Genomic DNA, 21,850 nt, shown 5'->3' with positions numbered 1-21,850 from the left:
CCCTTTAGCCTCCACGGCTGGCACGCAGAATGCCGCCCAAGGATACAAAAATAACCCCGTCACTACGCCAGATACTCACCACACCATCCAACGCGGCACTCGAAACTTTCGACACCTGGAACTCCGTCTCGACAGGCCACCAGCGCGCAGAAGTGAAGCAGACAAATTCATCTGGCTGGACTCAAGTACGCAGCCAGAAACTATCAGCTCAGTACGGCAAGACTTCCAAAGCCAGCAACGGCGAGTGGGCATGGCTCGATAAACAGGGGCGGAAGAAACTCGGCCATCTGAGTGCTGGGGACGGGGATATACGTCGTTTCATGAGCACGGGCAAAAGGAGGACTGGGGATGAAGTCAATGGAAAGTCCGAGGTGGCTAAGCGTATGAAGCTGATGCAGGGACCACAACATAAACATATCCATGAGCATGGGCAAGTGGCTGGTGATGATGAGCTGGTAATGAGCTTGGAGCAAAGCAAGGGGGCGGTATGCTTTGATAAACGATACGATCGTACGAGTAAGTTTTTGAAACAGTCGCAATGTGTCCTTCATTATTTAAACTGCTAGGGTCATTGGGAAAGTAACGAGCTAACTAGTTATATGAGCTGGTTCAGGTATGAATGATAACAAAGACGAAATTAATGATGATACCCATGTAGACAAGGATAAGCGTATGTTTGCTGATCTGACGATATACATCAACGGTTCCACAATGCCACTGATATCAGACCATAGGTTGAAAAACATACTTATTGATCATGGAGCGAAGTTATCAATTGGTCTTACCAGGCGGAACGTGACGCACGTCATCCTCGGTCATCCTAATGGAGAGTGTGAGGTTGGGGGTGCCGGTGCCGGTGCCGGTGCTGATCCCGGCCGTTCTCAGACTGGAGCTGGAGGAGGTCTAGCGGCAGGGAAAATGCAGCGTGAGATACGGCGTGTTGGCGGGATGGGCATTAAATTCGTTGGGGTCGAGTGGTGAGTATCTCATTTCTGTCTTATTGCGTTGGTTCCATAGATACGGTGTTTGCTAATGTCCGATTGATTATCAGGGTCCTTGAGAGTATCAAGGCTGGCTGCAGGTTACCTGAAGCGAGATTCGCAAATGTACATCTTGCGTCGAAGAAACAGAGAAGCGTCCTAGATTTTGTGATAAAGTAGACGGGACATGCATCTATGTACTTTGTATCATTTTTATTTTCTTTGAAAATAGCAAGTCGACCAGTTCGTTCGCTCATTGACTGGTCCTAACAAATCACCGCCCGAGAGACATGATCATCGTCATCATCATTAGCTATCAGCCAGCCATCCACCCAGACAAGCAAGACAGTAAACGCAAGCCAAAATGGTCAAAGTTGCAAATATCAATCAAGGCAGACGAAACACAAGTCATCCCATCAACATGGTAGCAAGCAAACAGGCGTAACAACAAATGATTCAACAGTGTCTTTTTTCTCTCTTCTCTTCTCTCTGCCGAGTTTTCTGTCTCCAGGGCAGGGTATGGCAGAGAGAGAGGCAAGCAGGCAAAGCAAAGCAAAGTAAAGCAAAGTAAAACAAATGCATACATTAAAAAGTCACAAGCTGCAGACGTTCCATAGCAGGCTGGCAAGGCAAAATATAAACAAGTAAAATGACAGCAACAGCAGCAGCAGCAATGGCAAGAAAAGAAAAAGTAACAAATTCACAAATGACAAAGACCAAAGGCCACGCCGAGCCGTGTATTAAAGGCTTTCCCTATATACTCCGTATATTTTTGCAAGACAAAATATGTTATAAACGAACAAGTCGAACTGTGAAGCAAGCGGCCGTGGTTAGGCCGTGGCCGACGGAACGGCCGGTCATGAAAAAGTTGCGTGGAAGCAACTATGTATGTATTAAAACAACTTAACGCCGGTAAAGAAGAAGAGAAGCAGGTTGCTCTAATCACTGCAACCAGAATCGAATGGAATGCAATTTATTCTTCGTCAACGTGGTAGTGGTGGTGGTATTTTATTTCTTGCTTGGACCTTTGTCACCCTTTTTCGCACCCTTGGAGTCATCACGGGAACTGTCGTAGCTCTGTCTAACGTTCCCTCGTCGTTCCTTACGGCCTCTCCTGGCTTCTTCGGGCGATGAAGTCATTGCCGAATGTGGGAAAGTTGAAGCATCAAACTTGGGGAACGAGCATGTTGAGTCTGATGGGCCGATTTCTCGATGGTCTTGTTCGGAGATTCCTGTTAATGGACGGGCAAGTTCGGAAGCGTGCTGGATGGACTGGGACTGGGACTGGGATGGTGATGGGGTGTTGGAGGATTCACCCGCTGAGGAAGACGAGATGGAAAGGACATGGCGGAGGGACTCTGAGGAATTGCCATGGGAGTGTCGGGTGACCTTGTCCGGGCGGGAGGAGGAAGCTTTGTGGGCGGATGGTGAAGGGGACCGGGCCTTGCCCTTGTCTCCTGCGGAGAGGCCAAGTGATTCTTCCTCTGTGTTTGCAGGTTTGGAGTTGCTGCCGGTGCGGGAGTGATGGGATATGAAGTGTGGGAGATGCAAATGGGTTGTCTTTGTAGGGGTTGTGAGACGCTCTGTCGGCGGAGCTGCGGATGAGCTGCGGCGGAAGACGTTGAACGAGAACTGTCGATGGGCTCTATGTGCAGGAGGCGTTGGAGGAGGGCTGGTAGAGTCTGCTTTCTCCTTGGAGTCGCCAATGATGTTAACGTCAACGTTACCGTTACCGTTGCTGCCGTCGAAAAGGGGTGCCTTCTCTTCCCTAATTGCTTTTTCGTTGATCACCGAGTCAATGGTCTCACTGCGAGGACGACGGATGGCCTTGTTGTACTGGAATGCCTGGAGAAGTTCATGGCGAGTGAAAGGATCAGATTCAGAGGGCCGTTCAGGCATCGACTTGGGTGAGTCGAGACGGCCGTCGTTTTCCATCGGTTGGGGGGATATGGTTCCACTAGGCCGCCAGTAGGGATGTAAAGCAGTTGAAGCACGTTTGCGAATGCTGCCCATAAGAGAGCCCTCCATACCTTCTCGGGGAGCCCTGACTTCAGGTTCGGAGTAGTCTGGGAAGCGAGACATACCCAGTGGAGGATGCTGGACCCTACGACGGGGGCTGCGGGGGCTGGTAGCAGGCACGCCGTTGACCAAAGTAGTCCGTCGTCGACGCAGGCCGTCCCATTCGATAATCTCATTTTCGCCAACGGGTTCGAGCTCGTCGAGCCTCTGGTCCATATGGAAGCGTCTGATTTCCTCTTGTTCCATTTTCTGACGCGGGGTCGAGATACGGCGGATAATGGCAGCTGTTCCTCTGATGGCATCTGCCTTTGGTTCCAGCTCTCCCTCTTCCTGCTCGGCGACCTCACGGACCTGGTCAAGATCTCCCTTAAAGACGGCGGCATCTGGAACGTCCTTGGCCGACTTGGACAACTGGAGGAGGACGACACCAGTACATATCTGGAGGAAACCCATGACCACGGTGGTAATACTGACGACTGTGCCCTTGAAACCCTGGAAGAGGACGGCAGAGGTGATGATACAGGCGCTGGTGAAGATGACGTAGTAGGTAGGGGTAACCATAGCCGCATTGAACAGATTAAGTGCTTTCTACTTGCCGTTAGATGAAACAGTTATAACAATAATAATATTGTAGGGCCAACGTACGTTTAGATAGATGATCTCGGTAAGCAGGGTCGCAATGATAAAGACCAAGAGAACCCAGAGGAACCACTCCTTGAACTGAGACTTGCCCATGATCTGAGCAATGACGGCTGCTCCGAGGCCCTGAGTAGCGACGACGCTGAGTCCACCCGTCAAGCTGCAGATGGTCAGGTAGACGAACATGCTCTTCTTGCCGTACCGGGGGCCTGCCCAGATGGCCAGAAAGGCAGAGACGACAATAATAACACCGGCAAACGAGAGGAAGCCGGGAGTGATAACGTAGCGCTGCATGTCCTGGATGTTCGCAACTGACGACTGCGTCGGAGCGTTCATGGCAATAATGACCGACCCTATAATGCAATTGACGCAGCCGACCTTGCCCACGAAGCTGAGCCGCTCCTTGAGGAAGATGGCCGACAGGATGGTCGTCACGACAACGGACAGGGCGCCCAGGGGGGTAACGAGGATGGCATCGACGAAGGCGTAGGCGACGAAGTTGCAGAGTTCTCCGAGGATCATCAGGGACATGCCTCCCCACCAGTAGACATTCTTGAGGTATCCGTAGCCCTCGCCGGCCTCCTCGTTGTACTTGACGTTCGCCTTGAGCAGGCCGACCTTCTTCAGCACGAAGGAGATGCCGATGAAGAGGCCAGAGCAGACAGCGAGGGTGATGCCGACGGCCTTGAACGCTGGCGGACGCGAGTCGGGCGAGCCCAGGGGGCTGCCGCCAGAGCGAGCGGCCAGGACGGCCTCATCGAACATGCTCCGTAGCGTTGGACGGTATCCTGATATCTCTGTGTACCCGTGCTGCCAGTGTGCGTCCGTCTTGTTGTTATGGCGATGTTGTTTATGTTTTGGTGTTTAGCCGCCGAAGGAGTCAGGGTCAGGGTGTGGCTGGTTGACGGTCGGGGGATTTAAGCAGTCAAGACGGTACCTGAAGAAGTACCAAGGAGCACCGAGAGCCAGAAGCTACCAGCAACCAGGCACGACGCACGCAGTGTAACCGGCGAGAGGTCGGTCTGGAGTGCGATGCTGCTGCCGTCAGGTCTGTCGCGGCGGCTCGGATGGTCGAGTCGAGCGTCAGTCAAGGCCCGCGAGAGGAGATGAGGTCGAGGTTTGAAGGGTGAAGAAGTCGAAGGCGACGACGAAGGCGAAAAACTGACGGGCCAGGGGGAAAAAGAGAAGAAGAAGAAAAGAAAAGGAAAGGAAGACGAAGACGAAGTGGCTGGTTTAGCGGGCGGGCGGCTGGGGTTAGTTAAAGCTAGTTAAAGGGATAGTTAAAGGCCGCCTGCGGTTGGTTAAAGCGTTAGCTAAAGAGTTTAGTTAAGGCTTTAAGTAGAGTGGAAAGACAGGGGCTTACTAAGGCGTGCCCTGGCGTAGATGACGTCCGACGCCACGCAGGGAACTCGTAGGCAGGAAGACGCAGCAGACAGAGCAGGCAGTAGAAGAGCGAGATAGACGAAGAAGCAGAAGAAGAAGCAGAAGAAGAAGAAGTAGAAGATATCTCGTATTAAGTATGACAAGACAGGCTGACCTGCAGGACCAAGAGGCGGACTTTGATGCCAGCCAACGAAGACGGCACGAAGACAAAAAGGACAAGGAAGAGGAAAAGGAAGACCAGGCGAGCCAATGACTAGAGTAGACAGAGTAGACAGAGGGACAGAGTAGAAGGAGACAGAGGACAAAGTTGGAGTAGGTAGTGGCGGATAGATATTAGATATATAGACATAGACATGATAGACATGATAGACAAGACATGATAAGACATGTACCAAGGAGATGCATAACTCGTTACCTTTCTGGTTTCTTTCTTTCTTTTTCTTTTGTATTAAGTAGTTGTTTAGTTGGAGTTGTAGGTAGGTTTCCGCGTGCGGTTGACCGGTGGCGGCCCGTCGTCAGGATACGGCAGCTTGTACTTCCGCGGCGGTCCAACGATAGAGACTGGCCTGTCTGGGCTGCGCGGCGGCAGCGAGGGCATCGGTAGAGTGCCTGCGGTGACGTCCTCGCTGCTGACAGGGTAAGGGATGGGCGTCTTGGGTGGTAGAGGTGGTGGTGGCCCGGCCGGCGGTGGTCCTGCTACTGCGGTTGAAGGGCGTGAGTGGACGTCCAGACTGACTCGCGACGGAGACTCAAGCGAGGACGAGGGATGGTGCTGGCTGTGGTTCTCTTGACTGCGACGGGCGGGAGAGACGGGGAGCACCTCTGAGCTGCGGCGGCCAGAAGGCGCAGAGACAGGCTCGGGGAGGTCATGTCCGTCGCTGTTGGTGTTGTTGTTGCGTACGACGGTGAACTTGTCATCGTACGAGACGAAGCTGACGGCCGTCGAGCTTTGAGATGTGCCCGGTCGATGATGAGCCTGGTTCTGCTCGAGATGCTCTTCGGCCGGCAGCTCGATGGCAGGCAGCTCAAAGACGTGCCCATCCTCGACCTTTTCTGCGTCCTTCGGCGGTGGGACAGGAGGCACAGGTCGGTTCTTGCGCTCCTCCAGTGCCTCGTCTGCTGATGGCAGGACGCCCGGCAGCCTCCCTCCTAACCTCCTGTGCATACGGTCGACTCGAGCCAACCTCACTGCAGCCTCGTAGTTCATCCGCTGCACCTCGCTCTTCGACAGGTACATGCGCGTGTTGGTGCTGATTTCCGCTAGCCGGCTCCATTCGTTCATCCCAAACTCGCCGACGCCGACTTCGACGTTGAACCGGTAGTACACCTCTCGCGGGACATTGCGCTTGACCAGATGGTCCTTTACCATGAACTGGTGCGTAGCCTCGCAGCCCTCAATCTTCGCGATCAGCCGTCGTCGTGCCTCTGCAAAGTTGCCCAGCGAGTCCCGGAAGACGTCCTCCCACCACTCGTGCGGCTGTGCCGTCGAGCCCTGTGGCCGTTTGCCAGTCCCTATGCTGATAAACGCCCCTACCTCGCGGCCAGGCCACTCGTTTACCACCGCTTCGTCCAGTATCTGCGGGCTGGGGTTGTATTTGCCAGCCCCTTCGTCCAGGAAGATGTGCTGGCCAATCTGGATAGGCTTGAAGGCCAGTCCGGTGGCAGAAGTCGCACGTCCAGCCTGCCAGATCGTGCAGTTGAACTCCGGTGGTGGCTCGCGCCGCGAGTCATAGGACCGTAGCAGTATAGACGGCCCGTTCTTGGGTGTCCCTTTATACACAGCCGTCACCGCACTGGGAAAAAACAGTTCGTTAGCAATACCACAGGATAAAAGATGATAAAACTTACGTCTTGGTTCGGTTCTCCCGGTTATCGTAGAGCTTCGCATTTTGATCCCCCCATACATGTCCGACGCCCGTGGGCAGCGTCTGGCTCGTCACCGGCGAAGTAGGCACCGACGTATTCCCCGTACTCACGCTCGACCGGCTCAACCGTCGCTGCAGCGTCACCGTTGAGGTGTTTCGCATAAACGGGTTCACGCTCGTCGCTGTCGTCCCGTCGTTTCCCTCATCTTCATTCACGGTATGGTCCCGCACACACTGCCGTATCGCTTCCTCCAGCTTCGAGGCCTTGAACAGCGTCGTCCGGTACGGTATGCCGGCTATCGTCTTGTCCGTCTCAAACACCCGCCGGGTCATTCGGATGTACACCTCCTTGCACGTCTCGATGTCCATGCGCAGCCGGCCCAGCATCAGGGCAATCAGCCCGCCGGTGCCAGTGCCCGCTATCAGGTCGAAGTGGTCGCATGGTTTGGGAATCTGGTCGCGGCGGGGGGCCTTGCCCTCGCATTCGACGTACGTCCGGTACATGAGCTCTTGCAAGATAATAAGCATCGAGTAGCCTCTCACTCCACCGCCATCTATGCGTCGTGTTAGTATATATATCTTCCATGTATATTCTTATATTAAAGCTGGAAAGGAGCCTACCCAGTGATAGTATTCGCAAAGGCGGTCCCTTGGTGGTGTCCTTCCGACGCAAACCAGAGGAGGACTCCATGGCTGCTGGCTGCCCGCGCAAATGGCACGGCTCACTATCCTAGCCGTCTGTCTCAATTCGTAGTCAACGGGAGGAATGCGCTCTGTTTTTTAAAGGTCTTCCTTCGCACTCTGTCCCGTCGTGTGGTATAAATTTCAAATATTTAGTATACTAAATGTGGATTTTGCCGCCGCCGCCCTGCTTGCTCTCGGACTTGACGGTCCGTCGGAAGCTGCGCGCGCAACACAAGAACGTCTTCGGAGCAGGTATGGCTGGTCGTCAGTCTGTAGACGATGGTCGCGGGGTGTGTTTGAGCTGGTTCACTGTAGTATCGAGTGTCTAAGATGGTGCTGGAGGCTGAGCTGAGAGAGGGCAGTCCAGGGCGAAGGAATCGGATACAAGAGCCGCGCACCCGCTCAGCTGCGATCGAAAATTGTTTGTTTGTGGCAACGGAGCCAAGAAAGGGATGACGTTAATATCCGAGGGCGAAGATCCAGACGGGAAGAAGATGAAGCTGAATAGACGAAGACGCTGGTGTCGGAAGTTGATGAAGTCGAGGTCGCAGTTTGATGACAGCCTGCAAGCTTATTAGATGCGGCGCAGGCGTCGGCAGTTGGCGTGGGGAGTCAGGCTGCCTGGCCGGCTTAGGTAGTTAGGTAACCGACTGACTAGCGAGAGAAGGGCATTGTCTTCTTGCCCGGTGGTTGCACAGCAGGTGATACAGATCACGTCGCCTTGAACTACATAGAGGTACGATAGTGATAGCAGGCGATGTATAGTAGATATTGGATGTTTTTATTATTGGAGAGATAAGATAGTTAGATAGACGGTTCTGGTTCAGGGCAGCCGTGCTCTGCCAGCGGTTATAAGCATAAAGTCATCGCCACAGGATATCATAAAAAGACAAAAATAAAGAACACACAAAAGGCAAAACATTAACCATTAGATATAGAGCCCTCTTGGGGCTTTGTCATACTCGTCGTGTACAGGATACTTCAGCTCGTGTTCACCTCCAGAAAGTCAGCAGCTTGCCGATATACCGAGGCACGATCAGGGGGTCGCTCAGCAGCGGCGCCTTGTCGCCTCCCAGCTTTGGCATCTTCTTCAGGATGCCGGCCTTGTGCATCTTCTCGACGGTGTGGTGCAGCATGGCTTCTGTCGGGATGTCTCTGTGAGAACCGCAGTTGGGGGGCCAGTACCGAGGCTTCCACTGGTGGTCTTCCAGCTCGAGACGGGTGAAGACTGGTAGTAGTTCTAGGAGATGGTCAGTCAGTCGGTCCGGGGATTGATATAAGAGCAATAAGGGAGAATAGCATACCCATGAACCACCAGATGATGGTCATATGCCACGTGGCACCGCGGCCGATGATGAGGGAGTCGTGGTGTTTGAAGTGGCTGACTTCGCCATCCGGCACGACCCCTGAGGCACCGACAACGGGGGGCTCGGCCTCATGGTCGAGAATGGCCTCGATGGTCTTTAGCCGGTTCAGGGCCTCCGGATGTTGGTCGCCGAAGGTGAGGGGCCCAGCGGGAGCATCCGTGATGGCCAGGGCCTCCTCTAGCATCCAGGCAAGCGGGATATCGGACAGAAGGAAGCGGGCGTTGTTCTCATAGGCAAAACCACCGCCCACATCAGAGTGATTACCCGCAAACCAGACCTCCTTGACCGAAGCTGCTCGGTCTTCGGATTCAAAGGTGAATAGGGCAGGTTTGAACTTGAGACGTCGTTCGTGGATAGACAAAGCATGGCGGACATGTCTGGCTGGTGACTGTTTTTGTATACATATTAGACACGCCACTAGATAAAGGGAGGAAAATTAAAGATAGTTGCAACTTACTGGGGCGCAGTATCTATATGCTTTGCTGGAGAATGGGATTTCAAGAGTCGAGACGCTGTTGACGCAGTCGAACAGGCCCAGGAAGAAGACGTCGACCTCCTTACGGCAAAAGGTCACTTTCAACTTCTGCAGATACTCTTCGACCTCAATGTCCTTGGGCGTTTTCTTCTCTTTCCCTCGAATAGTCTGCCACTTGCTGAACGATCCGTACACAAATCGGATCATATCCTCGTTACCCATGGAGAGTAAGCCGACGTGCTCGATCATCTCGGCCAGGAAACGAGCTGTGTAGGCACCTCGTGAGAAGCCGAAGATATATATGTCATCTCCGGGCTCGTAGTAACGCATCAGGAACCGGTATCCGCTAGTAACATGGTACTCGAAAGACGTGCCTATCGCCTTGTCGATGATTTCGCTGATCTTGGAGCGCATGCGTCCGAACATAGTTACGCTGGTGGACATGTTTACATTAAATGTTCCAATGCCAGCTATAGCTTGTCAGCAACAAGGATGGTTTTTCATGATATTAAGGTTGTACCCACGCTGGTAGTAGTGGAACTGCCGCTTGTCATGTCTGTCCAACATCTGATAAAGCTTCACGACATTAGAGTCTGATTCATTGCCCTTGAAGTGATTTCCTGTGCCATCGAAGCAGAGCACCAGACGGCGGCCCAGTTTCGGGGCATCTGTCTCCGTTCCTTCGTCAATGGTGGCCATCTTGTCGATGTCGGTTCTGCTTACACCTCCTGCAAATGCCGGTATGTATGTGGTAGTTATAGGTATAGAAACCAACTCAAGTGGACGAGCGGACCGATTTATATATCCTCAGACAGCAAAAGCTCCAGACTGGATCAGGATAGCGGCCCCCATCCGCCTTGCGTCCAGTCCAGGTCTTCTCAGCCGCCGAAAAAAAGGAAACCGAGAACAAGCATAATCTGCTGAAGGAAACCAGGGATGTCTGCGCACCGCAATCTGCAGCTGGTATCTCGCATCTTTAGCAACCAATAGATTAGAGCCCAGAGAAAGGCTGCTCAAGCCAGTGGCCTATCTTCTCGTCAATTAGGTGGTAGTGTGACTGGCAACACTCTTGTCTGACAAGGCTGGCTAATCATCACGCATTTTGGTTAACTGGCGGCCTCTACCCCCCAGCTCAGCTTCCGCAAGCCACACCGCGAGGGGAGCCCCTGGCCAGCGAATTAGAGCTGACATTTATCCGATGGGAACTGCAGGATTGGAAGGAATGGTTCGTCCTCAAATTCTAGATCATGGTTGCTTTTTGCTTAGCATTGACTAGAATTCGGAAGAAGCGAAGGACTGGGAGGAGCCATCACATCGTGTCTTTGAGCCTATTTCGTCAGTCTTTCATGACTCTGTGGATTTTGTCTTCTGTTCGGTGTTGTTGTCCTTCTTCATCCCTATCTCCATCCAACATGTCGATGGTTGTGGTCAGACAAAGGGGGCCAAGAAGGCGGTTCCCAGGGGCGCAGATCCTGGTTCCCTGTCCATAGTAGGCACAGCCGTATAAAAAATCAACAGAGCCCCATACTCCGTCCGTAGCTGAACCTCACAACTTTTCATTCCTGTTGATCTCTCAAAAGTTGCCTTGACTTGTCACCGCTGATGTCAATCATCGAGAGTAGTGTCTTGTCGGTTTTCTGTCTATCTTCCAACGTTGCTTTTCTTTCACAACCCCTCCTTACCTCTCGGCGTACGTTAGATCGTCATCGATTCTTGCTCTTTCGAATTCGGCCAAAGCAACCGTTTCATTCATTCAATGGAAGGAATGCCATAATGCGTCATTAACCCTCGAAGCCGCAATATCAACAGCAACTTGACGTAAACTAAGGGGTTCAGCAGATTTTGTCGTGGGGGTCCGCAGGGTAAATTCTAAGCATAGCCAAACCGTAAGGAGCTGAAGGAAGGCATCATTCAGCCTGCTCTATAGCTACCATGGGCTCTTCGAATTCATGAAGAGTGAAGTCAGTGTACACATTTGTTAGTTGGCGTATCCCCAAGATGGAGGTTGGTGGACGGCTATCAGGCGACGCTTGATTTATTCTTAGCAAGGAAGAAAAAAAAGATAAAGCCCCAAAGGCTCTAATTAGCACAGCGCGGACATCATCGTCGTAATTATCCAGTCCCCTCATTACGGCCTCAATCACTGCAACTCCTGAAGTCTTGTTTATTTTTGGTTGTCTTCGATTTCACCAACCCAAAGTGCTCGAAAGTGGCTGATGTAAGATATGCCAAGATGTTATCATGACTAATCTTAGTCTTTTTTTTTCAAGCCTCCGAAACTTCAATTTACTCTAATCTTCGGCTTTTGATACACGCGATTTCTCGCTGTCAACCATTTAGCATCGGCGAGTTTCTATTACCAACGTTGCGATGCATAAGCAACAACACCTAATAGAAGCGAACGTACACTATCAATCATCAGGGTTGATAAATCCACCCAGCTAACAATCAAGGCGCTGAATCATCTAGACTCAGCCCTTCTTAATCCTTCTAAGTCGCCCAAGGGGGCTGAAGTTGCTATCAAGAGCATGACACATAACTAACTGTTTGTGACAATATCTATTCCGATAGGTCTTTGAGCTTGTAGACTCAAACTAAGTCTACCGTCTTCAAAGCCCTTCTAGCATCCATGAAAGACAGTATTCATTTGAAAATAGAATGCAGACATATCTCCTGAGCATCCCTAGCTTTCATATGCCTAGGAACTGAACGTTAAGGCTGCCAGATGCCAACTATGCAAACCATGGCTCATGCAGGATGACCTTGCTACCATCCCCGACTTGGTGGCATGAAAGCCCATGACTTTCCGGTGCTTTTTTGAAAGAGCTTGATATAACTACCCTCGCCTGATAAATGCCATCTATCCACGATGTACTTCACTACCAAAGGACACCGACTCTTCTTCGTATACTTACCGAGTGGCTGCCAACTCTAGCATGGATACACCTGGCTTTCTAGAATGTGATATCGCGTTCCTAGTCTGGAAAGATGCCTCTAATTTAGCGCACGGGAAGAGTTACCCCGACCCCGCCTTGCCGCTTTAACCGCCGCGCCCCAGATCGATCTCCACGCCCTTCCAAGTTTCTTTGTTCGATCCTGTCTAACTCGGTGCTTCTTATCTATACCAATTGCAGGGAATTTAGAGGGTAGGGTATATAATGACTCGAGAGGCGCAGGTTCCAGGCGGAAGAGTTTGAAGTTCATCCTCTCGTCCTCTCGCTGGTACGCCTTGAAGCATCCCATTTATCAGGCAGTCGACGTCGCCAGGATGCAAGTCTCACAGGTACGTAACTATCCAGGTACATACTTTTTACGTATCCGGGTATTATGAAATGTAGCTATACGGGAAACACCACTCTAACAGTCCGCACAAGCAGATATACGTCTACCCTATCAAGTCGATGCGTCCTACGACGCTGACCTCGGCGAAATTGACATGCAATGGCCTGCCCTACGACAGGACCTTCATGCTGCTGAAGGTCAAGCCAGACGGCCAACTGCAGAACATGCATATCGACAAGTTCCCGAAACTCTCTCTTTTCCTGACAGATATTGAGTTTCCCTCGTCACATCAGACAAACGGAGAGAACACCAACGGGGACGTCGAGCAAGATGACAAAGGCTGGATAACAGTGACATATAAGAACTCAGCCGGTCCACACCCGGAGGCTGGCGTTGGCAATACCCTACGCATACCCCTGAAGCCAGAGACAAGCAACTTAAAGCAGTTCGAGGTGATGATGCATCGTAGCCCGACAACGGCATATGACATGGGAGTCGAGTATAGCAGCTGGTTCTCTGCCTGGCTCGGCTTCAAAATCGTGTTCGCGTATATCGGTGAACATCGACGACTTGCTCTAGGCAATTTTGCATCCACTGATACAAACGGCGGATGGATGTCGGCCATCTCCAGCATGGTACCTATTCCTGGTCTGGCTAGAACAAATGATGCATCAAAGGTGCTCACGTTCGCAGACATGGCGCCTTATCTGGTCGTATCACAGACGTCCGTCGATAATGTATCGTCTCGCCTACCTCCCGATGAACCCATGGACATTACTAAATTCCGACCCAACATTGTGCTGGCTGGTGCTCCGACGGCGTTCGACGAGGATTACTGGGCTGAGCTGGTTATTGGAGAGGACGTGGAGGTGCAGCTTAGAAATAACTGTGTGCGTTGCATGAGTTTGAATGTTGATTTCGATACCGGGGCGCCGCACAAGGGGGAATCAGGCACTGTTCTTAAAAAGTTGATGAAGGATAGACGTGTCGATAAGGGGTCTAAATATAGTCCTGTGTTTGGACGGTATGGGTTCCTGCACCGGGAAAAGGGGGCCAGCGAGCCGGTTATTCGAGTTGGTGATGCTGTGAAGGTGTCTAAGGTTAACGCTGAGCGTACTACTCTAGGTGAGTTTCCTGTCTATCTCTCATAAGTGCAGCGTTCACGGTTTATACTAACGCATTACACGCAGACTGGCCTGGAATATCGGATTCATGAATATATTTTTATTCTATCTGTGTTTACAAGATAAGAGATGATGTCATTTGTATTGTTTTAGGAAACGAGGGTACCGTTGCTAAACGAGGGATATCATTTAAAAGGTAGACATAAAGCAACTCTCGCAGTATTAACACAGCCAGGTAGATGTTGAAAAATACACAACATAATATATAAGAAAGAGTAAAAGAAAACGAAAAAGGAAACGAGGAAATCAATCAAAGGGGATATTCTTTTAATGCTCATGATTCGTTGAAGAATATAAACAGCCTCCTCACCAGCTCACATCCAACCTACTTACTCGGTGTCAGTCCATGGAAGGCTGAACGTTCCAACCCAGTCTTCAACCTCCTGTCTAAGCTGAACGATCTCCGAAACCTCTTCGCCTTCGCCCAAGAACTCATGGAAGGCCTTCATGCTGCCTGGGTTCTTACGCTTGTTGGCTTCGGCATGGGCGCGAGCAGCCTTGTCGAGCTTCTGGGTGATGGTGACGGCTCGGTCAACGATATCAGCTACACGAGCAAAGTCCTCCTCTGCAAAGCCGCGGGATGTCATTGCGGGAGTGCCGATGCGTAGACCACCGGGCTTGAGGGCGGATTTGTCTCCTGGAACGGTGTTCTTGTTGCTTGCTACGCCGCAGAGTTCGAGAACACGCTCAACACGGGCACCGTCGACGCCGCGGTTCTTGAGGTCGACGAGGACAAGGTGGTTGTCTGTGCCGCCGGAGACGATGTTGTAGCCTAGACCGCCGGCGGAGGTGGGGTTACCGAGTCTGGCGGCGAGGGCTTGGGCGTTGCGGAGGACGTTGGTCTGGTATTCCTTGAAGGCAGGGGACTGAGCTTGTTTGAGTGCTACGGCGAGGGCGGTGATGGTATGGTTGTGTGGGCCGCCCTGGTGGCCTGGGAAGACGGAGGCATTGATGGGGTTCTCGAGATCGTAGAGTTCCTTGTTGCCCTTTGCGTCGGTACAGCGGAGACCCTTGCGGAAGAAGATCATGGCGCCACGGGGTCCACGGAGGGACTTGTGGGTGGTTGTGGTGACGATATCGGCGTGGGCGAAGGGGGATGGGATGACGGAGGCAGCGACCAGGCCAGAGATATGGGCCATATCTGCGAGGAGGTAGGCATTGACGCTGTCTGCGATCTGGCGCATGCGGGGGTAATCGATCAGTCTGCTGTAGGCGGAGGTTCCAGCAACGATCAACTTGGGACGGTAGATAAGGGCCAGCTCGGCGAGCTTGTCGTAGTCGATGAGGCCGGTGGATTCATCGAGACGGTAAGGGACGGTCTCGAAGTACTTTGAGATGGCGGAGATCTTCTTGGTGGGCGTCTGGTATCCGTGAGAGAGATGGCCACCGTGGGGAAGGTCAAGGCCCATGAGACGGTCGTGGACGTTGAGCACGGCCGAGTAGGCGCAGAGGTTTGCCGGAGAGCCGGAGAGGGCTGTTTAATACCCGTCCATTCTTTTAGCATTGCTTGTATATTAATGGCCCGAGAAAGAGGATGAACCTACCTTGGACGTTGACACCCCATTCCTCGGTGTTCAGGGAGAAGGTCTGCAGGGCTCGTTCCTGGCAGAGGCGTTCGGCCTGGTCGATGAACTCGTTGCCGCCGTAGTATCTTGCTCCGGGGTAACCCTCCGAGTATTTATCTATGCCGAGGTCAGGCCACCAGCCACCAAACAAGCGCCAAAGACGACGACGACGAATTGTGACGGTCAAAGATAGTACTAACTCTGCATGACACTACCTAGGGCATCGAGGACTGCCTGGCTGGTGAAGTTCTCTGAGGGGATGAGGTTGATGAAGTGCTTTTGACGGCGTTTTTCCTACTCCCAGTTAGAGCTGCTGCTGTCGGCACAAACATAATAGGTGACGTACATTCTGTATTATCTTGTAGATCTCTGGGTCTGTGGTCTGCAAGTGCTCTGCAAGCTCCTATAATGGTGTTAGCAAGCTGGTTATCACCCAATGGGTTGGTACTGTGGTGTTATTATTATTATTGATATTGTTATCACGCACATTGTGGTTGCCGGTCGTGGAGCTCTGCCACCGAACGAACTGAGCCGGTCTGATGAATGAACGAGGGACGGCAAACCGCCTGGCGGCGCTGGCACACCGCAGAGACATGTCTTTTATCTTTCTATCTTTCTGATCGCAGCGTAGCAGGTGGAAGACGAGAAGTGGAAGCGAAAGATGACTTTATCGCTTTCTGTCTTTCTGTCTTTTGCCTCCGATGTTCGCTCGCTTTTCGGGATCTCCCACTTTCCCGCGGAACTGACTAAGCATGACCTAGCCATCCCCGCGGACCGACGCCTTACTAAGAAATGAGTCATCTTCCTTACTCATGCTTGACTCATCTTCAGCTTACTAAGTATAATCACATGACCCACACTTTTCCAAGGTTTTTTCTCTTCATCTTTTTCTCCTTCTTCTTCTTCTCTTTCTTTCTTCTTTTTTTCTTCACACAACTAAATCCAAAGTGACGAGAAGGGCATCTTTCCCGCTGCAACACTCGCCTTCGCCTTCTTCTCTCGCGGGAAGCGGTCGTCTGCGGGTGCTGTGGACATGTCCCGGCCCAACTTCACCATCCTTACAGGGACAATGTGAGATCTTCTGATTGGAGACCGTTGTGTTAATCTATTCGACTTGAACGTGACATCCAACCCTTATATATATCATACATGACCAACCAGTGCTACGTACTCTGTACAGAATATTAAAAGATCGTGTAATCACTGAAGCCGTGGGTCGTGAGTGCAGCGACGGGAGAGAGGGAAGGGGAGGGACCCTTCGGCGAAAGGAAGCGCAGATCAGAGCGCACAAATATCGCGCGATACGAGAAAGAATTTAAATAAACATCAGCAGATGGGCCAAAGAGTAACGTACTGGAACCACCAAGAGTGACCAGAACAGCATCGATAAAACGGATAAAGGGGACGGGACTATCGACAGCGAACCACAAAGGTACAAAGCACCAACAGGGACGATCTGGCATCACGACGTCGACTAGTCTGCTGCCATGTCAGACTGTGCTGTCTTCGTACCTTGTGTACCGGGTCAAAGAGACAACAGGTAGACAGAGTGACGAGACGAGTCATAGATTGACCTTGGGCAGTACATTCAGGTACAAGAAGAAGCAAGCAGCAAGGAAGAAAGAGGAAGGACGAGTAACAGACAGACAAGCCAGAGGGCCCACTGCAGTCCTCCCATCTCGATCTCCCTCTGTTTCTGCATCTGCCATCCCTGAGCGGCCCCCCTTGTCTCTGCCTCTCGCTCTCCCCCTGTTGCCGTCACTGTCACTCGCTGTCACTCCGTCAGCTCTCCGCTGGTCTCGCCTCGCCAGCCGTGTCGACGGTAAAGAAAGAGTCTAGTCCTGAGGATAAGTGGGCGAGTCGAGCATAGAAAGTCAGGCAGGTAAGTTACGGTGCCTGGTAACGTCATGTAAGTACCGTAAGTACCGTAAGTTACACCAGCAACGCCACCTTCAGGCGCCCTCGGCGTTTTCTGGGCGACCAAACGACACGCAGGCGAGCACAGGCACAAGGAGAATTTGCACAGAGAGGAAGAAGAAATAAGAAGACGAAACAGGAGAACAAGCAGATGGCGAAGGCGACGGCGACGGCGATGGCGACGACGTGGTGACAGTGACAGTGACAGTGACGGTGACGACGGCGACGGGGGGACGGACGGTGGCGTCTGATAGTGGCAGCAAATCGTCTTTCTCTTGTGCGACGCCGATCCCGCTCCTCTTTCTTCTTCGTCTTCTTCTTTCTTCTGCGCAAAAGACCCGCTGGTACCGGAAGTTACGCGTACAGGCGCTTACCAGGCACTCCTTTTTTTGCTTTTCCACTTTCCCCCTTCTCCTTGTTCTGCTGCGTCTTCTGCCCCTTGCGTCCCTTTTTATATCTTCAACCCTCGCTTCGTCTTTCTGCGTCTTCTTCTTCTCTTTCTCTTTCTTCCCTCAACGAAGTCTTGCATCGTCCATCAGTCGCTCTCTACAGGTTCTCACGACCGTCCACTCTTTCACCTCACGACCCGCCGCTTCTTCCGCTTTTCTACCGCCAGCCCAACGTCTACTTCTCCATCTGCCACCATGCGCTACTCCGTCGCTACCGTCGCTGCCATGGCCAGCATCGCCTCTGCCTCCCTCATCGGCACCGGCACCGGCGCTCCCATGCCTGATGTCACCACCGAAGTGCTCACCAACTACGTGACCTGGTGCCCCGAGGCCACCACCATCACCCACGGCAGCCAGACCTACACCGTCACGGAGCCTACCTCGCTCACCTTCACCGAGCCCTGCACCGTGACCCGCACCCTCACCTCCTCCACCATCACCGAGTGCTCCTCCTGGTACGTCAATACTTATCAAACGAAGATGAAGAGAGAGAAGAGAAAGAGAAAGATAGAGACTAACCTGTACAGCCCAACCTCTGCCACCGTTGCTCCCACCACCGCCCCTGGCACCGGCGCTCCCGTCCCAGTTCCCACCGGCGGCAGCACCTCCATCTACGAGCCCCCAACCTACCCCAACTCGACTGCCCAGGCTCCCCCCATGGGCACCGCCAGCGGCACCGGCAGCATGACCGCTCCCCTGCCAACCTTCACCGGCGCTGCCTCGCACGCCGTCGTTGGCGCCGGAGCCGGTCTCGCCGGTGTCCTCGGTCTCGCTGCCCTCTTGCTGTAAGCAGTTGAATGGCCCTGGTTGAGCTTCTTTAATGTGTTGGTCTACGGATGGAGCTTTGAGTGTGCGTGCGTGTATTGGTAGTTCTATCTTGAGTTAATGCATAATCCTTCTTCTTAACTACTTATATTAATCAACAGTGACATTCTTTTCTTTTGTGACATGCTCACCCCGCCGTAGATAAAGATAGAGATACAGCCTGGACTTAAATTACTCTCTTCCTTTCTTTTCTCTTTTTGACATCTGACAGACGCAGCAGCTAGAAACATTTCAATAGTCGAGTCTTCTTCTGCTGCCGAACTGGACTTGACTTCCCACTACTTGCTTGGCCTGGAACCAGTGGAGGTAAAAGAAACGAGGTTGCCACCGTCAAAGTCCTGCTTCTCCGTAGTTCCTCTTCTATCAAACGCTCTACTTAGTAACTTACTGCTGCTGCTTCTTTTCTTTTGATAGACAAGATGCAACCTAAGATACGGACTTCCCACGCCGCAGCATCCGACGGCCTCGTCCCCGGCATCTGATCTGATCTCTTCCTGCTTTTCCTTGCTTGCTTGCCGGGCGTTAGGCTTACTTAGTCGACCCCATGGGGAAGAAGGGTCACCCATGAACCCATGAAGCGGCTGGACGTTTTGGCCGCGCGAAGATGGAAGTCTGGCACGCTACCCTCTCTCGTCTCACCTCGTTACCCGTTTTTTAAGGCCTTTGCTCTCGGAGGCGAGGTCCACTAGCAGGATATATACTCCGTATATATATATAGGGAAGGCCTTCTGGAAGGTTGGAAGGTTGGAACTTGGAAGGCCGGTTGAGATGTCAGGCCGGTATATATATTATATATATATACCTTGACCTGAGACGACGACGATGACAATGGAGAGAAGAGAAGACGAGAAGAGAAGCGAGATGGAGGAGTCCAAGACGGAGGAGCTCGTCGGCGACCTGCAGCCGCTCAGCGCGGAAGAGCTGGAGCTCGAGAAGAAACTGCGGCGCAAGATCGATAGCTTGATCATGCCGCTGGTCATCCTCGTCTACCTCCTCAACTACATCGACCGGTATTCCTCCTTCCATACATTATTATATATGCTGCTGAATTCATGCTAACGGGTGTGGTAGGAACAACTATGCGGCTGCGCGGCTGCAAGGACTGGAGGCAGACCTGGGCCTCGTCGGCGAGCAGTACCAGACAGGCCTCTCGGTGCTGTTCGTCGCGTACATCCTCATGCAGGTCCCGTCGAACCTGCTGCTCAACTACATGGGCCGCCCGTCGCTGTACCTGGGCGGCTTCACCGTCGCCTGGGGCGCTGTCTCGGCCCTGACCTCGCTGGTCCACACATACCACCAGATAGTCGCCTGCCGCTTCCTGCTGGGCCTCGTCGAGGCGCCCTTCTTTGCCGGCGTGCTCTTCTACCTGTCCAAGTGGTACACGAAGCGGGAGCTCTCCCTGCGCATGAGCATCTTCTACTCCGGCTCGCTGATCAGCGGCGCCTTTGGCAGTCTCATCGCAGCCGGCATCCTCAACGGTCTCGCAGGAGCGCGCGGCCTCTCCGCCTGGCGATGGCTGTACATCATTGAGGGCGTGATTACCATTGCCGTCGGGCTGCTCATCACCTTGGCCCTGCCGGACTTCCCCGATACGTGGAAGCTGCTCCCGCCCGACCTCAAGCACGTAGCCAACAAGCGGCTGGCGGTGGAAGCCGCAGAGGCCGACGTCGACGGGCCCGGCGGGATGAGCCAGCTGCGAGGCCTCAAACTAGCCATGACGGACGTCAAGACCTACGCCATCGCCGTAGCGTACATGTCCATCACCGCCGCCTCGGGCTTCCAGAACTTCTTCCCGACGCTCACGGGGACCCTGGGCTACTCGCACATCGTCTCGCTGCTGCTGGTGGCGCCGCCGTATCTGTTCATGGTCGTCTACAGTCTCGCTCACTCCTGGCTGTCGGACCGCATGAACAACCGCTTCTGGTTCTTCATGTACCCGATCCCCATCACGCTGGTCGGCTTTATCGTGTTTATGACCACCGACACCTTTGGGCCGCGCTACTTCTCCTTCTTCCTCATGATCTTTGTCTTTGCGCTGAACGGCACGCTGTACGGCTGGATCGCCAGCGCCATCCCACGCCCGCCGGCCAAGCGAGCGGCCGCATACGCCTTCATCAACTCGCTGGGCAACTCGGCCAGCATCTGGACGCCCTTCACCTACCGCGACGGGGACCAGCCGCACTACCGGCTCGCGCTGGGCGTGGCCATTGCCTGCCAGCTGCTGGCGGCCGCCTGCGTCGTCTTCCTGCGGTGGCACCTGCAGCGCCAGAACCGCGAGCTCGCCCGGTACGAGGCTGTCGGCATCGAGCAGTTGACGGACCGCGAGCTGGCGAAGCTGCAGCGCACGGCGGAGATTGAGAACGTCGACCTCCACCAGGCCCGTCTGCTGCAGGCCGGCTTCCGCTACCAGCTGTAGTATCTGTATCTATACTGTCTTATATCTATTTATCTTATATCCATCTTATCCCCCCTATATATAAATGTATGTGTATGTCTAGTCTATCTGTAACTTAGTATCGCGTCACGTGCCGCTCCTCGGGAAAGCAAAAGCTTCAACTTTCGTCGTCTTTTTCTCTCTTTCTCCGACTTCGACTTCGACTTCTTCGCCTTCGCCTTCGCCAGCTTCAGCTTCAGCCTCAACGTCGCCTCGTCCAGTGTCAATGGTTGCCGGCGACGCCTGCTCTGCCCGTCGCCGCTAGAGCTGCTCTTCTCTTCTCTACCTAAGGGAGACAACCTGCGTCTTCTTCTCTCTGCTTAAGGGAGACAGCCTGCGTCTCTGCCTCTTGTTTGCGCAAGGGATATCTACGAACCAAAGCAACCTGCAGCCACGGCACACGATAGCTGCCACACCGCATCATCCTCCAGGTGCGTCCAGAGAAAGTCTTCTATTGTCCTTCTGCTTCCCTTCTCCCCGCCTCCTTCGTGTCCCTTCAAACGTTCCTTTTTCCTCCTCCCCTTGGGCTGTCTGTCGCCCGGTCTAATCGCCCTCCCCTCCGGCCCTCCCACCCCCCCCAGTTGGCGTTTGTTGGACGTGGTTTTCCCCCCTGGGGCGCAGACGTGAATCCTGGGCGGTTCAAAGAACATTTCCATTCCGTACTGCGTCTTGCTGCATTGTTCTAATATCTTTTGTTCTTATTCGGTGTCGTGGTGAGGAGGATAAACTTTACTCGAGGAATTTTTCAGAGTGTAGCTGAAAGAAACGTATTATTACATAAA

General features: G+C 53.0%; 8 protein-coding genes across 8 annotated transcripts; 4 read left to right on the top strand and 4 right to left on the bottom strand.

Annotated features, from left to right (window-relative positions):
* Positions 1 to 29: 29 nt before the first annotated feature.
* MGYG_00852 (hypothetical protein) lies at positions 30 to 1,160 on the top strand (the record flags this gene model as incomplete). Its single annotated transcript, XM_003176717.1, has 3 exons — positions 30 to 516; positions 614 to 977; positions 1,052 to 1,160. The coding sequence occupies 3 exons, from the start codon at positions 30 to 32 to the stop codon at positions 1,158 to 1,160; spliced, it is 960 nt and encodes a 319-aa protein (XP_003176765.1).
* Positions 1,161 to 1,988: 828 nt separating this feature from the next.
* MGYG_08905 (hypothetical protein) lies at positions 1,989 to 4,403 on the bottom strand (the record flags this gene model as incomplete). The annotated part of the gene is made up of 2 exons (XM_003176716.1): positions 1,989 to 3,587; positions 3,645 to 4,403. 2 exons carry the CDS (start codon positions 4,401 to 4,403, stop codon positions 1,989 to 1,991), a joined length of 2,358 nt encoding a protein of 785 aa, XP_003176764.1.
* A 1,078-nt stretch (positions 4,404 to 5,481) lies between these two features.
* On the bottom strand, positions 5,482 to 7,577 carry MGYG_08904 (hypothetical protein; the record flags this gene model as incomplete). The annotated part of the gene is made up of 3 exons (XM_003176715.1): positions 5,482 to 6,814; positions 6,870 to 7,440; positions 7,508 to 7,577. The coding sequence occupies 3 exons, from the start codon at positions 7,575 to 7,577 to the stop codon at positions 5,482 to 5,484; spliced, it is 1,974 nt and encodes a 657-aa protein (XP_003176763.1).
* Positions 7,578 to 8,562: 985 nt separating this feature from the next.
* MGYG_00850 (hypothetical protein) lies at positions 8,563 to 10,111 on the bottom strand (the record flags this gene model as incomplete). The annotated part of the gene is made up of 4 exons (XM_003176714.1): positions 8,563 to 8,810; positions 8,875 to 9,325; positions 9,395 to 9,882; positions 9,937 to 10,111. The coding sequence occupies 4 exons, from the start codon at positions 10,109 to 10,111 to the stop codon at positions 8,563 to 8,565; spliced, it is 1,362 nt and encodes a 453-aa protein (XP_003176762.1).
* A 2,569-nt stretch (positions 10,112 to 12,680) lies between these two features.
* MGYG_00849 (MOSC domain-containing protein) lies at positions 12,681 to 13,845 on the top strand (the record flags this gene model as incomplete). The annotated part of the gene is made up of 2 exons (XM_003176713.1): positions 12,681 to 12,695; positions 12,751 to 13,845. The coding sequence occupies 2 exons, from the start codon at positions 12,681 to 12,683 to the stop codon at positions 13,843 to 13,845; spliced, it is 1,110 nt and encodes a 369-aa protein (XP_003176761.1).
* Positions 13,846 to 14,207: 362 nt separating this feature from the next.
* MGYG_00848 (serine hydroxymethyltransferase) lies at positions 14,208 to 16,038 on the bottom strand (the record flags this gene model as incomplete). The annotated part of the gene is made up of 5 exons (XM_003176712.1): positions 14,208 to 15,352; positions 15,423 to 15,560; positions 15,644 to 15,737; positions 15,790 to 15,846; positions 15,931 to 16,038. The coding sequence occupies 5 exons, from the start codon at positions 16,036 to 16,038 to the stop codon at positions 14,208 to 14,210; spliced, it is 1,542 nt and encodes a 513-aa protein (XP_003176760.1).
* A 1,966-nt stretch (positions 16,039 to 18,004) lies between these two features.
* Positions 18,005 to 18,598, top strand: MGYG_00847 (hypothetical protein; the record flags this gene model as incomplete). Its single annotated transcript, XM_003176711.1, has 2 exons — positions 18,005 to 18,264; positions 18,337 to 18,598. 2 exons carry the CDS (start codon positions 18,005 to 18,007, stop codon positions 18,596 to 18,598), a joined length of 522 nt encoding a protein of 173 aa, XP_003176759.1.
* An 864-nt stretch (positions 18,599 to 19,462) lies between these two features.
* On the top strand, positions 19,463 to 21,050 carry MGYG_00846 (MFS transporter; the record flags this gene model as incomplete). Its single annotated transcript, XM_003176710.1, has 2 exons — positions 19,463 to 19,644; positions 19,706 to 21,050. 2 exons carry the CDS (start codon positions 19,463 to 19,465, stop codon positions 21,048 to 21,050), a joined length of 1,527 nt encoding a protein of 508 aa, XP_003176758.1.
* Between the last annotated feature and the right edge of the window lie 800 nt (positions 21,051 to 21,850).

Source organism: Nannizzia gypsea, genomic scaffold, assembly GCF_000150975.2.
Source record: "Nannizzia gypsea CBS 118893 supercont1.1 genomic scaffold, whole genome shotgun sequence".
In the NCBI taxonomy this organism is placed as follows: Eukaryota; Fungi; Ascomycota; class Eurotiomycetes; order Onygenales; family Arthrodermataceae; genus Nannizzia; species Nannizzia gypsea.
This window is presented reverse-complemented; position numbering and strand designations above follow the sequence as displayed.